We start from the raw sequence: 17,674 nt of genomic DNA on the forward strand, positions 1-17,674 counted from the left end.
TTTTTCATTTATCATGAAAACTAATCCTTTAACTCAAAAGTCTTGTTTCCTCTAACATTGACCTCCTCTGTATATAGACTTGGTGTGGTCTAGATGCTTTGCCCATACTTCTTCCTATAGTTTATCAAGGATTATGATATTAGCCTATGTGGGTAGCTCCATTATTATTGATGCAGGGAAAGGTCTAACTATGGTGTCAGATGTCTGTCCAGTTTTATCCATAAAAGTTTGCCAGATAAACCAGTTTCACTGGGTCTCTTGCCAAAATTTTCAAAATCTTATTTTCTCCATCATTACTGTTTGCTGTTTAATGAATAATGCTGTTTGCAACTTTCCACCATCCTCCTCTAAGATTTTTATAAATAAGTCTATATTCTGAACTGAATGTTGTCCTTGACTGCCTAGTATTTCTATTTTCTAAGGAGATGAGGTATGCTAGCCAAGGCAGTTTCTCAATTCTTGTTTTTGAGGTTTTGGGGGGGTTTTTTTGGTAATAGTTGATTTACTAAAACTTCCTTGGGAAATAGTGATTGTAAGTGATTATAAATGTTGATAATCTATGTCTTTATTTCCTATTTTTCAGCATGAGCCAATTGACAGACACTTGTTAAATTCCATCTAGGTACCAGGCATTTGTGAAGTGCTTGAGATAAAAATACAAGAATATCAACCTATTGATCAATTGAAGATGTTTAAATTATCATATCACATCTCATTTTTACTTTTCTAATCTGATTTTAATTTTGATCTTTCCTCTAACAAGTAATGGTCTAACTCTAAACAAATATGATTTGAAAACAATTCCTAAGACATAATTCAGTTCATTTCCTGTGGATTTATTTTGTGCTTGCCATGTCTAGCACCTCCCACATTTCTTCTGAAAGTATTCCTTTTTCATAGATAGAAGACTTCTGGTTTTTTTTTAACTAAAATCTATGTCTTTGACTTCTTTTGTTTCTTAATCCTAAGTCATGTTTTCCAACATATTTTTCACAGTTCTCTTTTATGCTCAGCTTGTATTGAAGTCAACAAGTATTAAAATATACATTAAATCAGTTTAGAAAATTCATGGTAGTACTTGAAATCCCTATTTTCTTTAACATAAACTCATTTATTAGCTACATTGCCATTTATATTTCTTCCCTTCATAACTCTCCAGTTAAATTGATCTACTATTTGCTGTATACATCATTCCTTTACCCATCCCCATGCCTTTGCCATAGGTTGCTTCCCATGTCTGAAATGTACTGTTTGTTCATCTTCATCACTTTTTTAAATTTTTTTTGTCTTTTTTCTCATAGGTTTTTCCCTTTATTCTTCTTTCACTGCATGAATAATAATGGAAATATGTTTTAACATGTATGTATAACCTATATCAGATTGTTTGCTGTCTTGATGAGGGGAGAGGAGGGAGAAAAATTGAAACTCAAAAATCGTTAGAAAGAATGAATGCTGTAAACTGTCTTTACTTGTAAATAAAAATAAAATACAAAATCCTGTCCCAAGTCCAACCTATTCTTTCTTAATTTTTTTAATTTTGGATTTTTTTTTTTTTTTGCAAGACAATGGGGTTAAATGGCTTGCCCAAGGCCACACAGCTAGGTAATTATTAAGTGTCTGAGGCTGGATTTGAACTCAGGTCCTCCTGACTCCAGGGCAGTGCTCTATCCACTTGCGCCACCTAGCCACCCCCCAACCTATTCTTTCTTAAATTTATTTGTATTATATATACACTCTTCATACTTATCTTTATATTTTATGTGACCCCTCCTCCTCTGCTCTCTTCCAGAATATAAATTCCTTGCAATCAAGTACTAATTTTGGGGGGGGGGGAGGTTTGTGTCCATGGCAATTCTTAAAATGCCATGCATGATAAATATCTGTCAAATTTAATTTAATGAAATAATCTTCATGGAGGTCTTTTTATGTATGCCCATCTTAAGCACCTCAAGGCAGAATAGTTAAGGTTTCCCATTAAATGATGTTTCTTGGGCGGCTAGGTGGTGCAATGGATAGAGCACTGGCCCTAGAGTCAGGAGTATTTGAGTTCAAATCCGGCCTCAGACACTTAATAATTACCTAGCTGTGTGGCCTTGGGCAAGCCATTTAACCCTCCTTGCCTTACAAAAACCTAAAAAAAATTTTTTTTAAATTTTTAAAAAATGATGTTTCTTGTTGCCATTGTACTTTGAATAAAACCATTTCTTCTAACTCTTTATTTGCTTCTCTGGGACTGGATGACTGTGAGCAAATCACTTGATCTGGAACCTCAGTTTCCTCTTTTCTGAATCAGGAGTTGAACTGAATAGAATCTGAGGTTCCTTCCAGCTCTAAATTTATAATCCTATTACCTATGAGTCATTCTTCCATTTAGCTGCTTTCTGGTTTGTTTTCTGGTTTGATTTATAACAATGCCAACATTGTTATCATTCAATTCCTCTTGTTGTATGTCCAGTTGCTTAAACTGATCCTACTTAGTTCAGGTGTTCCTCAGAAAGTAGACCTAGTGTGTTGCCAGGATGATCTTCCATGTGATACCACATGATAAATACTGTAGTAGTTAGTAGTTAGACTGCACAATAAGCATCTTTGTTCAACAAATATTATAATACCTCCTCTGTGCAGGGTATTGCCAAAGATGCAAAGATAGGTTCAGTACTGGAACAAAATGAGGTACTTGTCATCCACTGAGAGTTAACTTTTAACAGGAGGCTTGGGAGGGGACTGGTATTCAACAAAGATAGTCATTGAAGATAAGGCATTGATTCAGGTGAATGAATCTCCCTGTTAATCATACTATTCTTTCAGCATCTGAAATCAAAGGAAACTGGAATTACTCATAGCCATTTGTACTTGGGCACATCAGTTAGCTAAGCTACTCCCCTTAGCCCGTCAAGGAGAATTTCAGTACCTCTTAAGGAAAAGAACTGCCCTAACCTGCACTGGTTAAGAGTCTTGTGAAAGCTAGTCCAGCCTACATGGCAGAGTTCTAGGAAATATTACTTCTATTACAGATGTTAACTCGATTCTCTACTCAATAGAAAAGGAATCCTAAAATGGGATTTAAAATTTTGATTCTGAGCAAAAAAATTAGAAAAACCCATTATAGACACTTGAGAAAGCCAAGACTTATTAAGACCAGGCGAGGTTTGTGTCTTAGGAAGTTGTGTCAGAAAAAATTATAAGCTAGGAAAAAATAATGAGGATAAAGCAGTACAGTATGATAGGAATTTTAAAGTGAAATCTGTGGCTTTGGGGTTTATTTATATTTCTTTCTCCAAGAGAAAAAAACTGGTTGTAATGGAATATATTACATTGGGTAAAAATAATCTCCATTGTGCTGCTTAGAAAAAAATTTTCCATCTTTTTCAATTTGTTGAGTTATTGAAAATGAGAGGACTGAAAGGGAGGGTCAGCTGAGGATAAGCAACTGAAAGTTTGCATTCTTAAGGTATCTTAAACTATTTGTTAAAGCCTAAGATAGTTCACCTAATAGTATTGGAGAAGAATATATAACCAAAATCACAAGTTATCATTTGCCAACCAGAACACCTCAAGACTCTCAGATCTGAAAGGGCAGTATTTACCCCTTCTCTGACTGTGATTTTATTTTAAAACTATTAAATTTGTGGTATAAGGGTGGGATGACTGATTTACTCCACCTCTCTCAATTTAAAATAAGTGATAAAATGTCCAGTAAATTCTATTACCAAAACATTTCAAATAAACTTATTTTTTCTTCAATGCCCAAAAAGCCAAGTGTTAATTAAAGATAAATATACATGAAAGGGAAGACAGAGTCTAGCCACTGTCTAAATGTTAGGAATTTTCCTAATCAGGTACTCAGAATGATTATGATTAACTCTTAACCTTTCATCTAAATGAAAATTTCCGAAGTTGAAGAGGGAATCACATGGACCTTAGGGGCCATGATATTGCCCCCTAAACCTAGGTTAATTATTTGTAATAGGATATTGTTAGACTGTTAGTTCTAAAAGGGACTTGAAAGATCATCTAGCTCACCCCTTTATTTTACATATAAAATTGTTGGGACCAAGAGATTGACTTTCAGAGTCACACAGTTTGTGGCAGAACTAACAATAGAACCCAAATCTTATATCTTGTAGTTTATTGACTTTTTATTACCTATTACCATCTCTCATTGTCAAAATAACAAAACAGTAAGGCCAGGTAAATCATTTATTAATCACTTCTTATACACAAGTTTCTATGCTAGATGCTCAGATATAAAGCCAAAAATGAAACTATCAGCAAGCTTACATTATACTGGAAGAGAAGGGACACAGTTTACATGGGGATAAGTATATTCCAACTGGAAAGAGTCTGGAGATTTAACAGAGGAAGTATGCTTAAGCTAAGCCTTGGAGGAAAATGAGGATACTAAAAAGCAGCTATAAAGAGGAAGTACATTCCAGGCTTTGAGGACAGCTTGTATAAATGCAGTTTGACATTTGATGAAATGTCAAGTTCAGGAAATTGTTCCAGTTTGGCTGGATAGCATCTGTGAAGGGAAATAAAATGAAATAAATGGAAAGAGAGAGATTGGAACCAGACAGCAGAGGGTCTTGAATACCATGCTGGAGAAATTGTATGTAATTCTAATGTCAACAAGGATCCATAAATGTACTAGACTATAAATTCCATATGGACAGGGACCATATTTTCTCTAAAACTTCATATGGCCCCAGCTCACCTTAGCATTCTGTACATAGTATTTGTTGAATGAATGAGTATAGCCCCTAACCTTAACAAATTCATAATCGTTATTAAGTATTTATCCTGAGAAACAGAAGTTGACATTTATTATGCACCAACTCTGTACCAGCTACTTTTATGTACAAAGATCAGCAAGCTTGCATTCTTTTGAAAAATAATATATAAGAAGATTAAAAGTGTACATCCACAAAAGTAAACACATTGTAGTTGATGGGAGCTACTAGCAATAGAGAAATCATTAAAAGCTTCATAAAAATTAGTACTTGTGCCAAACCTTGAAAGAATCTAGGGGTTCTCTGAGGTTAGGGTTATAAGGGACTGCATTTTAGACATTAAGGGACAGTCTGTAGAAATTCTTCGCAATGGGAGGAGGACTGTAGGGGTCGGGGCATGATTGCTGGGGCATTGAATGTTTGAAATGGAGTAATGTGTAAAAAATCCTGGAGCCAGGTTATGAAGGTCTTTAAATGCTAAAAGAGAAGATTCTAGTTGATCCTTGGGGCAGTGGAGAAACCTGGGCTGTAAGAATATCATTTTGGCATCCATAGGAAAGATGGTGGCACAGGGGAAACTGGGGCAAGGAGACCAGTAGAAATGGTCCTCAGAAAAGGTGGTAAGAGCTTAAGCTCAGATAGTAGAGGGAAAAGGATAGGTGGGCGTGAGAGAGATGGTGTATACAAGATGCTGTTAAAAAAGACTTGGTGTTCAAAGATGACCCTGATGGTGTTGGTCTGGGTGACACCAAGGAGAGTGGCCTCAACAGAAACAGAAGTTTGGAAGAAGGAAACTGCTTTGAGGGTAACCATTTACAAAAGTTCAGTTTAGGTTTTCTCCAGGCCAGTCTGTTTGAAATGCCCAGTAGAGCACAGAAATGAAGATGAAAGTTCAAGCAAGAGAATAGGACCAGATAGAGGAGAGATCTAAGTGGTCTGAATGGAGATGAGAGCTAGACCCAATGAGGTCATCAAGAAAGGAGAAACAGAGCCAATCATGAGTTGTTAAGGGAAGGACATGGATAATAAGTTCTCCCTTAGCAGTTTCTGTCCCTACATCCCCAGATTCAGAGCTATGGTTAATTCTTCATTCTCACTCATGCCCCACAGATCCAATCAGGTGTCAAGTCCTTTCATTTCTGTCTTAAAATCTCACATATCCATTCCCCTTTCTCTACTAGTATCACCTTAGTCTAGACCCTCATCACCTCTTGCCTGGACTAGTAGATTCCTTATTGGTATTTTCACATTCTGACTTCTCTCCAATCCATTCTTTATACAGCTGCCAAATTGATAATCCTAGAGCACTTCTCTGATTCTCTCTCTCTCTCTCTCTCTCTCTCTCTCTCTCTCTCTCTCTCTCTCTCTCTCTCACACACACACACACACACACATACACACACACACACGTTTCATCAACTCCTCATAGACTTTAGTATGACATATAGCATGATATTAGGCAGTTCTAAAATCCTTTACAGTGTGGTTCTAGCCTGTCTTTCCAGGCTGACTGTAAATTATTTCTTCCCCCCCCCCCCACATTCAATAAGTCAGCCACTACTTGCTTTTCCTGTGATCAAGACAGTCTTCCTTATTCCATGGCAATTTTTAGATTTTTACACTTACCTGGAAAGGTCTCTGCTTTCACTTCCATTCTTTAGAATCTCAAATACCTTCTTTTTCAGGATATCAGGAAAGGACTATTTCCTGATTCCCCTTACTTGTTAGGCATCCTACTCTAATTATTGTCTGTTTATTATTTATACTCTTCATTTATTGCTCTGTAAATTTATTTCCCATCACTACCAGAAGATTGTAAACTCCTTAGGAGCAAGAACTGTCCTTATGTCTATATTTTTATTCACAATCCTAGCCCAGCTGGGTGAACTTACAGAAGCATCTAAGATGCTAAGTATGGCTGATTCTACCTCTCCACCATCTTGTATCTGTCCCCTCTTACTCAGATGTAGTCCCTCCTTACCTCTCCTGTAGCCTCCTAGATTCATCAGCTCTCTTCTCTCCATGCCATTCTCCATATCCATTGCCAAAATCATATTATAAGAATAGGTCCAAGTATGTTTCTCAACCCTGCCCAAACTCTGGGGGCTTCCCAATTTTCTCTGAAATCAGATGCAAATTCCTTTCACTGCCCATCTCTTGGCTGAATGTACACAGCTCCCCATCAGATGGCCTGTCTGGGTGCTTTTGCCCATGCTGTTTCCCCTCACCTCCCATCCCTGTCTACCTTTTAGCCTTCCTCCCCACAATTGTCTTTGCATTTACTTATTTATGCGCATGTTGTTTCCGCTGATAAATGATGTAAACTCTCTGAGGATAGGGACTGTTTCATTTTTATTTTTGTATCCTATGTCTAGTCCAATTCCTAGAACATGGTGGAAATGATTGTTGTTGAAGCTCTGAATATTTTTCAGTGTATTTCTCTTTCTTTGATAGGTCTTATATTTTTTCTTCCACCATACTAATTCTCTACCAGATCTGAAAAAAAATTTCCTCATTGAAAATATTAATATGACTTAAATTAATGTGTGGTATGATGACAAGACCTTTTTATTTCCACAGATACAAATGAGGAAGAAGAAAAGAAAAAACAAAAAAGAAAAAGCAAAGAGAAAATTAAATTGAAAAAGAGAAGGAAAAGGTATCCTTTAATCTTATAAATAAAACAGAAGAGTAAGATTTTCTGGAATGTATTTGAAAATTTTAAATTTATTTATTTAAATGGATTTGCCAGCTGTTAGAATTAGGGTCCAGGAAAAAAAGTCATACTCTCTTGAATTATTATACATTTGTGAACAAAACCAGAAGGGTAGATTGCTAGAGAGAGAGAGTTCTAGAATTAAAAATGATATAAAGCATCTCATTTACTGAAATTTGTGACTGAAAACTGACACAATTGACAGAATTTTGGATCGTAGCCACCTCTTAAATGTTCTAAATTAGTCTCTTTTCAATTAGATCATTAATGAAACAACACGATGATGTAATGTCAAATCTTTCTGAGCATATTTTTCTCATATTTGTGTGCCTTTTCTCAAAATATATGTCAAATATATGTCTGCATCTTCAGAATGGCACTGAATTGAAAGAGGTCATGGATTTTTCTAAAACTTTCTTAAAACTTACTCTAGAAGATGGGATTTTTACTTGTGACTTGAAAATAGTGAAAATCCTAGAGCCTATAGATGGGAATGTATTGTGTAAGGAAGAGCAAGGAAGCCATTATCACTGAATGACAACATATTGATAGATGGGGGGTGGGAGACGACTCTGTAGGAATGAAGAAGACTTGAAGAGTTCCTAAATGGCCAGGTTGTGAAGGGTTTTGAATGCCAAGCAAGATTTTATATATGGTTTGGGAATTTGTTGAAAGGGGAGGGGGGAGGATTACATGATTATAGATCTGTGCTTTAGGAAGATTAATTTGACAGCTAAGTGGAGAATCTACTGAAGATGGAAAGAAACTTGAGGCAAAGAGACCAACCAGCAAACTATTGGAATAATCAGGATCTGAGATCATGAGGGCCTGCACCAAAGTAGTAGTAGTATTAGAGGAAAGAAGGGGGCATTATATAGTAGATATTACAAAGATAGAATTTGCAGGACTTGATTGGATATTGGCAGAAGGCAGGGCTACTGAAGAATTAAGGTAGACATCTAGGTTGCAAGCCTTGATTACTGGGAGAGTGATAATATACTCAATAATAAAAAGGAAGTTTGGGAGAAAAGGAGGTTTTGAGTGAGGAAGTGAGTTTTATTTTGGACTTGTTGAGTTTTAAGATATCTTCAGAACATTCACATAGAGATGACAGACAGTTGGAGAGTAGTAGAGATCAGTTTAGAGGGTTGGATGAGTAGATTTTAGAATCATCAGCATAGAGATGATCTCTGGCACTATGGAAGCCAATGAGGTCACTAAGTGAAATAGTATAGTGGGAAAAGAGAAGAAGGACAAGGGCAGAGTGACCTCGACCAAGATTCAACAAAGGAAACTGAAAAGGAGCAGTCAGATAGACAGGAAGAGAACAACAGAGTAGTGTCAACAGATACCCAGAGAGAAGACAGAATCTAGAATACAGAAGAGGGTGGACAAGTGTCAATAACTGGAGGAAAATTGAAAAGCATGAGAATTGAGAAAAGCCCATCCTTTTGTAATTGATTTTATTATAATGTTATATTGAGCAGTAAGAAAAGAACCTTTCCTGCTTAATTAACATAGTCCCATTCATAGAGTAAAAGTAATATTGTGTTTAAAAATAGTTTTTAATGTGTTTCATACATTTAATCCTTTATTTCAACTGTAGATTGAAACATACAGAAAGCATCATGAATTTTTAAGAATTTTGCTTATATTTCTCTAAATCCACAAATCTTGACATCACAAATTTTATGTAAAAAAGTGTCAAAACAAAACTAATGTAAAATTGGAACTCAGAACTTTGAATTAGTATATCTTTAGACTTTAGTTAAGTCATTTAATCATTCTCTAAGGTCTTTACCAGCTCTAGAGCTATGAATCTGCTTCTGTACTAACATAAAGAAACGTATTTGCAGAATATCTAACTGAAATTTTTTGCTCCTTGGTAGGGAAGAGTGAAAGAATGAATAATATTTAGTGACTAGTTAGGTTTTAAGCATAATGGAGAGGCAGTAACCAAAAGTGAATAAATTAGCATATGATGGAAGAGCTGAGGATAAAGAACAGAATCTGGGAGCAGGGAAGGGAATAGAAGTTGGAGAAGGCAATAAAAAGGAATCAGTAGAACTGAAGATGTTGTATGATGATGATGATATTTGTCCTTCATTCTTGAAGACCATGACCTTAGAGTGATGATGGTATGGCAAGCTCATGAACTGGATTTGAGAGAGGGGGTACTATGCTAAGTTACCAGCCTCCCTTTCTCCTTCAGAGCCATCTGAATCCAGTGGCCAGATATGAATCAGAACAACTTGAGATAGCTCTGGATTCAAGGCAATTGGGGTTAAATGACTTGTACAAGGTCACACAGCTAGTAAGTGGCAAGTGTCTGAGGCTGAATTCAAACTCCTGACTCCAAATCCAGTGTTCTATCCACTGTACCACCCAGCTGCTGTGTAGAAAAGGGGAAAATGAGGGAATAAGGTCACAGAGGAGACATATAAAGGGATGAGATTGTGGTCACCTGTGGTCCAAAATTGATTTTTTTTCACTGTCCTTTGCTGTTTATACCCATACTGCTAATAGCAGCAATCCCAAAATTCACCTAACAGAGATGTTAAAGGCCAACAAAATTCCCAGTGAAGCAAGAACCAAATTAAATGTAATTGGGAAATGTTTAACAAAATAAATAAAAATACAACATAGATTATGTTAATATGTGGTTTTATAAGTAAAAATTCAATCTTCAGGAACCTATTCTATTTGAGTTTCATACCAATGATCTAGGATACAAAGTTCCAATATAATTATCTCAAAGTAAAGACCCATCATTCCCCTAAGTGAACTCATGTGAGCATGGGCACAAGCATGCACATGCTCTCGCTCTCTCTCTCTCACTCTCTCTCGCTCTCTCTCTCTCTCTCTCTCTCTCTCTCTCTCTCTCTCTCACACACACACACACACACACACACACACACACACACACACACACACGCTCAATAATATTTAGATCTAAGCAAAGTTCTAAGATATCAAACACTGTGCAAGTAAAATATCTAGGTAGTTACAAATGTATATACAGAAAAAATTGCTGTCATTCTTATGTAGGTTCCAATTTTTAGGTATCTCTCAAATCTGACACCTAAAGCTTTGTCCGTCTCTATTCAGCCTAAACAATTAAAACAGAGAGGACCTAGATCTTGTTCATTAAAAGACAGCGTTTTCTTTATGTGTCTAGGTTTTGTCTTTGGGATTTGGGGTTCTTTTTTCTTTTTTGCCTATTTCAAGTTTTCTCTTTTTGTTCCATATTTCACTGTAGTTCATTAACTTATTGGGGAGGATGTGTGTTGTGTCTGTGTCTGTGTGTGTCTGTGTGTGTCTGTGTGTGTGCATGCACACATGGGCATATAGGTGTTATCTTGCAGTCTTTTCTCATATCATTTGAGAGCCAACATGTTGTACATATTGTACAACTTTATTATTTTGAAGACTTGGTTTTGATGTGTGAGTTTAGAAAACCTGCTCTCATTTATGTATTGATAAGCAGAAAAAATAAAGCAAGGGGTAAATGATCTTGTTTCATAAATACAGTTTCTCAATATACATAAGTGGGTTATTCTGCAGATTTCTGCTTAAAGTGATTTTTATTTAACGTTAATTTGCCCACAGATGTGAGAAAGAGGTAGGTAGGAACCCACATGTCCACAGAGGGAAGCATCTAGTACAGGGTTCACAGTGTATGGGAGCCAGGGATAGAGAAGCGAAAGCAGGAAGAGGAACATACAAGATTGGTGCCAGCCACATGGTCCCCTGCCTGAAACCTAGAGGAAGAACACATTGGGGCCAGAGAGGTGGAACCAGCAAAGGACATAGACAGGAGAGATTGGGTGACACATGGGAGCTGAGGACAGGCATGTGGTTCCTGAGAGTAGATGGAGGACAAGACATACAGGGACTAGACACTCAGACTAGAGGGCAGAGCAGCACTGGAGGTCTAAAACCAATGTGACAAAGGCAGTAATGGTCTTCCTACTTATCTGTTACTCTGCTTTCACATGGAGGGATTTCATTTCTATTGTTTATTTTCATCTTTGAGTCACCCTTACTCATGCAAAATTATAACTATCCAAATCCAATAAGACCTGGATTCAAGTTTTACCTGCCTCTCACACATATTAGTTATTTGATCCTAGACAACTCTCTGACATCTTAAGTTGAAGAGAAAGTGCTTAGTCAGAAGTTCCATAAATAGAAGGTAATCAAATAATGCTCCCAAGTGCTGCAGCTTGTACCAGAATGAAATGTAATTGGGAAATATTTAACAAAATAAATTTTAAAATGCAATTAAAGCAAAAGAAAAATGCCCAGTTTACAATTTAGAATCTTCTGTTTCTCTTTGAGTTTGACACCACTGCCTTGGACCAGTAGAATCAAGTCTAATTCCTGTGGTTGTCCCCCTGGCTCTTGGGGGAATATGCTAATTTTGTAGTGAGTTTGTTTTTGTGGTAATGAATTAGATTTTCTATTTTAAAATTTTATGTTTTTATATAATAAAGTTAGTTATAGAATAAAAAATAAAAATTTTAACTTTTTACTTCACTAGGTTTAAAATATGTTGATAGATTGGAACTGAGAAGTTTATATTTTGTCACTGTCTCTAAAGTAAACAAATATAAATTCTTGTTCAAGTTGATTTGATAACCTATATTCATATTACCCGTAGGTCTTATTCATCTAGTTCTACTGAAGAAGATACTTCAAAACAAAAGAAACAGAAATCCCAAAAGAAGGGGAAAAAAAGGGAGAAAAAAAGTAAAACAAAAAAAGGAAAACATCACAAAAAGGAGAAAAAGAAACGAAAAAAGGAAAGACATTCTTCAACTTCTGATAGTTCAGACTCCTCTAGTAGTAACTGAGACATCCACCCATTCTTCTGACATTAAGAATTTTGAACTTGCTTCAGCAATCAAGCTTTATATTAAACTCATACCTTTCAGGCCAGCATTCCTCCATGTACAAGGCAACACTGCTACCTATCCAGACTGTGACTATGAAGTAGTCCTAAGATTTAAAAGTCAGTCTTGTTAAAAACAAATCTTACTCATTCTCCTTAATGGTTTTCTTTTTTGCTATTAGCATTGCTTTAGAAATTTATTGTAAGGCGGCTATGTGGTGTAGTGGATTAAGCACCGGCCCTGGAGTCACAGGAGTACCTGGGTTCAAATCAGGTCTCAGACACTTAATAATTACCTAGTTGTGTGGCCTTGGGCAAGCCACTTAACCCCGTTTGCCTTACAAAAACCTTAAAAAAAAAAAAAGAAAAATTTATTGTAAAGAGTCATCACAATCGACAGAAAAAGAATTCTCAATACATGTAGCCTGTCTGACTGTTACCAGGTGCTGTTACCAGTTGTCTGTCCACCTTCCCAGGAAAGAGATCCCTGTAGACATTCAGTATCTTCCCATAGACACTGGAAAATCAAAGAACCTTATAATCTGTTTTGTAAGTTGTAATGTATGTTTTTATAGGACAAGACTTTTTGAATGTTAGGAATAACATTGCCTTATGGAGTTTTTTTTTTCCTTTAAATAAATGAAATGTACAGAAAAGTACTAAATACAAGAACCTTGTTTTCTAAGTTTTACTCTTATTTGAAACTACCTAATGCAGGTTTTTTTTCTTCCCAGTTGTTGCAACATTTTCTTCTCTCATTAAAAACCAGTCCAATTTATGCCTAACATTGCTGCTCTATAAAAGACTTAAATATTCCATTGATCAGTTTTTATAAAAGTAACAGCTATGTGAATGTGCCACATTGGCATATGTAAAAGTGATATCTCAGATATCAACATTTGTATTCTTAGGGAAGATGGAATTGGGATTGGGGGTTTTTATCAGGTGAAATATCAAATTTTTATGAAGTTTGTTTCTATTAGAGAAGAACAGGAATTTTTTATAAATTTGAAATTATATTTGCATTTTTTTAAATACTTTTGAAACATTTGGCATTAATTCTTATGCTTTCCTAAGTGGTCAGTTGGGACAGAAGGGATTTGATTTTTACTTTGTCCATTAACTTTAGTAATCCATAAAATAGTTTTAATTAAGTTGTCAATGAAGAAAGACTGAAGATCTTTACTCTGCCATATATTTGGGGAAAAAATGCTATGGTTTTTAAAAATAATTTGTCCTTGTTGGACTTACATTTTTTCAAATATAAATTATAAATTATATAAACTAGCAGACTTGGATCACCTGTCCTAGATTTTTCTTTTCTTTAATAATTACCAACATTCTTTGTAGTTATGTCAATAAATTAAATATTTACCTTCTTGTATCAACATTTGAAATGTGAGCTTATTGGCAGCTAGGTTTATATCCTGAGCACCCAACCAATGATTCCTGGAGCTGCTTCAGTTGAGAGTTCTGACTTCAGATAAGTCAAGTCAATGATACTGGAGATGAAGGGATCTTTGTTAGAAAGGTACCTGATGGAGCTCTTTTCATTCACATTACTTGAGATGGAAGTAACTTTTCATATTTTATATTCAAAGACTTTTTTTACCTTATATCATGCCCTGAATTTCCACAGTGCCACACTCTCGTGTGTTTCTTCCAGTTTAGTGGCCATGGAGACTTAAGGACTTTTAGCTTCTTTCAGATTACCTTGACCATGATGATTCAGCTGCTGTCAGTCCCAAGTCAATTTGTTGTGCAAATTTCATTCCTAATTAGTCTGTCCTGGCTCCACTCAGAAAGAAATTCAGAAACACTAGCCAAGGTGACAAAGAAATTGGAATCATTAAGAGTAATTTCTTTCCACAAAGACCTAGAAAATACAGACTTAAAGGCTGATTAGGAAATAAAGGAAACAACACAGGGTCAATTTTTTCCTATTTTAGGATCATGTTGAAGGGCAGAGGATTATGGCATTAGGGTCTAATTGGGAAACACGAAGAAGTATGAAGAATGAAATGGGGCTATTCCCAAGGACAAGAAGAGGTCCTGGATCCAGCATGCAGGACCAATGCCAACTGGAAGGTCTAGGGATCCAATGCTGTTTTGCATGGCCAATGATGGCAAAGAGGAGTCCTGGGCATGCATGATACCTGAACAGAAGTGACTTGCAGCCATGGGACTCTGACTTGGGGAGTGGAACAAGATCTCAGACCCAGTCTCCTGCCCAGGCTGTAGGCTGTATAGTAGGATAACCAGTCTAGGGTGCTCAGATTCCCACTGAACTTTAGTGACTTAGAGCTAGCTGATAGTGATTGTGTTTAGGAGCAGTCTGTGGAAGCTCCAACTGGGGCAAACCCACTACTGTTTTTCATGTTTCAGGCCCTTGTAAAGCTCAATTTAGGAGGACATAAGTCAGGTCTCTTATCATTTTGGGAACACTGAAACCTGATAGGTTCCCAGCCTGAGCTACCCAAGGAGCCCTTGAAGAATGCAATATTCATTGCCTAGCAAAATCAGCAAGATCCAAGAGAATACAAAACAAACAAGTTCCCAGACATTTCTTACAAAAGGGTACAGAGCCTGAACCTGATGTCAAGTTCATTTTGGTAAGACTGGAACAAAGTGTAAACAAAAATCCTATCATAAAAAGTTAACCAGAATACCCTAGACATAGAGTCCCAAAGAAAAAACAGTTCATGCATAAAATCAACAGAATTCCCAAAAGAAATTTTCATCTAAAAGTTTAAAATGATTTTATAAGTGAAGTGGAAGTGCTAAATGAAAGACATGGGAAGGAGAATTAACATCTTAACACAAAAATTACAAAAATAATACCTAAGCAAAAGATTTTTAAAACGAAGTTAATGCCTCCATAAAACAAATATTAAAACAAGGTCAAAAAACAAAAAATGTAAGATACCACATTTTAAAAACAATGACCTGAAAAACATCAAGGAGAGATAATTTAAAAAACATTTGGACTACCTCAAAGCCATGAGTGTGTTTGAAGAAATCATGAGAGAAAAAAGCTCAAGATTTCTTAGGAGTGGGGAAAAAAAAGTGATTGACACAAGCACCAGAAAGAATCCAAGGCAACACAGGTTGATCATAGTTTAATGGCCATCATTATATAAAGAAGCAAAATGAGGATATGGTATATGGGCTTACAAAGAATTACCTACCCAGCAAAACTAATTATAATCCTATAGGGGAATGGGACCTTAATAAAGAAATAAATCACTTCCAATAATTCCCAATAAAAATACCAGGGGTTGAAATACAAACATGGGAATGAAGAAACAAAATAAATACAAATGCTCAATCATAATGAACTGAATGAAGATGAAAACATTCTAATGATTATAAAAGAGGAAGAGGGAAAGGAAAGGCAGAAAAGGGATGAGGAAAAGGTGAATATAAATTGCTTCAGTGTGCACACACACAAAATATATATATATATATATATATATATATATATATATATATATATAAAATTTGTTCAGGATGGAAAGAGTGGGTGACACCTGAAAATCACTTTGAAAAACTGGTCAAAGGAGGACAGAACACACACACACAGTTCAGTGCAAAATACAGTTCACTAAGACTGAAGAGGGAATAGATAAGAGTAGATTCTGGAAAGCATTAGTCATAACCAAAAACAATCTCTTAATAAGAGGTTAGACCATATAAGTTTTAAAGTATCCAACTCTCAAAGATGCTTGATTTTTTATTTTACTGTTGCCCAAAATTTCAAAAATTATAAATTGAATATATATGAAAATATTCTTTGAATTTCTGGCATGGTTGACATAATGATGAACTTGGAGCAAAGGGAAAATGTACCTAATTATTGACATGATTACCTTAAACCACCTCATTACAAATGTTTCTTTATCTCTTATATTGTTACATTGAATAAATTAACGAATTAGACTGATTTTCTAATAGATGACCACATTTTGATGAAAATTTAGATATAAAACAATACAGGTTTTTAGTCTGATCAACCAAAAGTATATCTAATACCACTACTTGCCAGCCACATGTTGTTCAGTCATTTTATTTGTGTCTAATTATTTGTAACCTCATTTGGAGTTTTCTTGGCAAAGATAATGCAGTGATTTGCTGTTTCCTTCTGCAGCTCATTTTACAGATGAGGAAATTCAAATAAGTAACAGTCCTAGAATCACACAGATGGTAAGTGTCTGAGGCTAGATATGAATTCATGAAGATGAGTCTTCCTGATTCCAAGCCTGGTATTCACTGCACCACTTACCTGCCCCAACTTTTTTTTTCCTGCTCCATGTAGCTTTAGTTAATTATTCCTAAGTTTTTCAGGTACAAATTCCAATTAAAATATTTTTTTCTGTAGTGAGCCTATGAGATGCTTTAAGGAAATGAATATTTATTTAAAGTTGTCATTATTTCTGTTTTTTAGCAGTATATTATACCACACAGTAATCAAGTGTTATTCTTTTGCATTGTGTTGTGGCAGAAAATGTATTGGAATGAGAGACCTGAGTTCTGCTTTTAAGTAACTTTATGACAAGGCAAATCATTTCATGTCACTGGTCTTCAGTTTATCAGTAAAGTTTAGAGGGTTGGAGTTTGCAGTTATCCCTAACTATAAACTATTCATTCATTTAATATAATATAAAAATTATATGCTATTTCAAATAAATTACTGCCATTCAGTAATAGTAAAGAAAATCCTGAAGATTTTGATGGTGATGTTTGTCCTTCATTCTCCAAGAAGACAATGACATCAGGGAGGTGATGCCATGACAAGCAAGTGAATTGGATTTGAGGGAGGGAATGCTGTGCTAAGTCTGAAGCCAACTGAGTTAAGTGGCCAGATATGGATCAGGATCACTGGAGATAGCTCCTGATGCAAGGCAATTGGGGTTAAGTGACTCAAATCCAGCCTCAGACATTTAATACTTACTTAGCTATGTGACCTTGGGCAACCAAAAAAAGCTTGCTTCTATATAGGCAGACCTGCTATCTATGCAACTGCTTCCTTTTCTCCCATTCCAACTGTTGGCTAAGAAATCTCACTAGTTCTTCTTATCCCATTACACATTTTCATCACAAAAATTCCATGGTCTTTTTGTGAATCTAAAACTTTAAGTAACTGGAAATAAACAAAAGAAGTCCATGTGCATACTTAATACAATAAATATTGCCCATAAATCTTTGTAAAAAAAATTAAAGATTCATGTAGGAAATTTATCCCAAAAAATTAAGCTTGTTTTTTTTAACATAATCACAATATATTGTTTCCAATTTAATAAGAAAAATTGCCTCAACCAAATAACATACAGGATT

General features: G+C 35.6%; 1 protein-coding gene across 1 annotated transcript in view; it reads left to right on the plus strand.

Moving 5' to 3' along the window:
• The window catches only part of SREK1IP1 (SREK1 interacting protein 1), a 45,387-nt gene extending 32,375 nt beyond the window's left edge, over positions 1-13,012 (plus strand). Inside the window, exons 5-6 of the mRNA XM_074201989.1 lie at positions 7,311-7,389; positions 12,110-13,012. Of these exons, the coding sequence (XP_074058090.1) occupies positions 7,311-7,389; positions 12,110-12,302 (272 nt within the window). The 3' untranslated portion in view covers positions 12,303-13,012. The remainder of the gene's footprint in view (positions 1-7,310; positions 7,390-12,109) is intronic.
• The last annotated feature ends 4,662 nt before the right edge of the window (positions 13,013-17,674 follow it).

This window comes from Macrotis lagotis, chromosome X (assembly GCF_037893015.1).
Source record: "Macrotis lagotis isolate mMagLag1 chromosome X, bilby.v1.9.chrom.fasta, whole genome shotgun sequence".
NCBI classification, from domain to species: domain Eukaryota; kingdom Metazoa; phylum Chordata; class Mammalia; order Peramelemorphia; family Peramelidae; genus Macrotis; species Macrotis lagotis.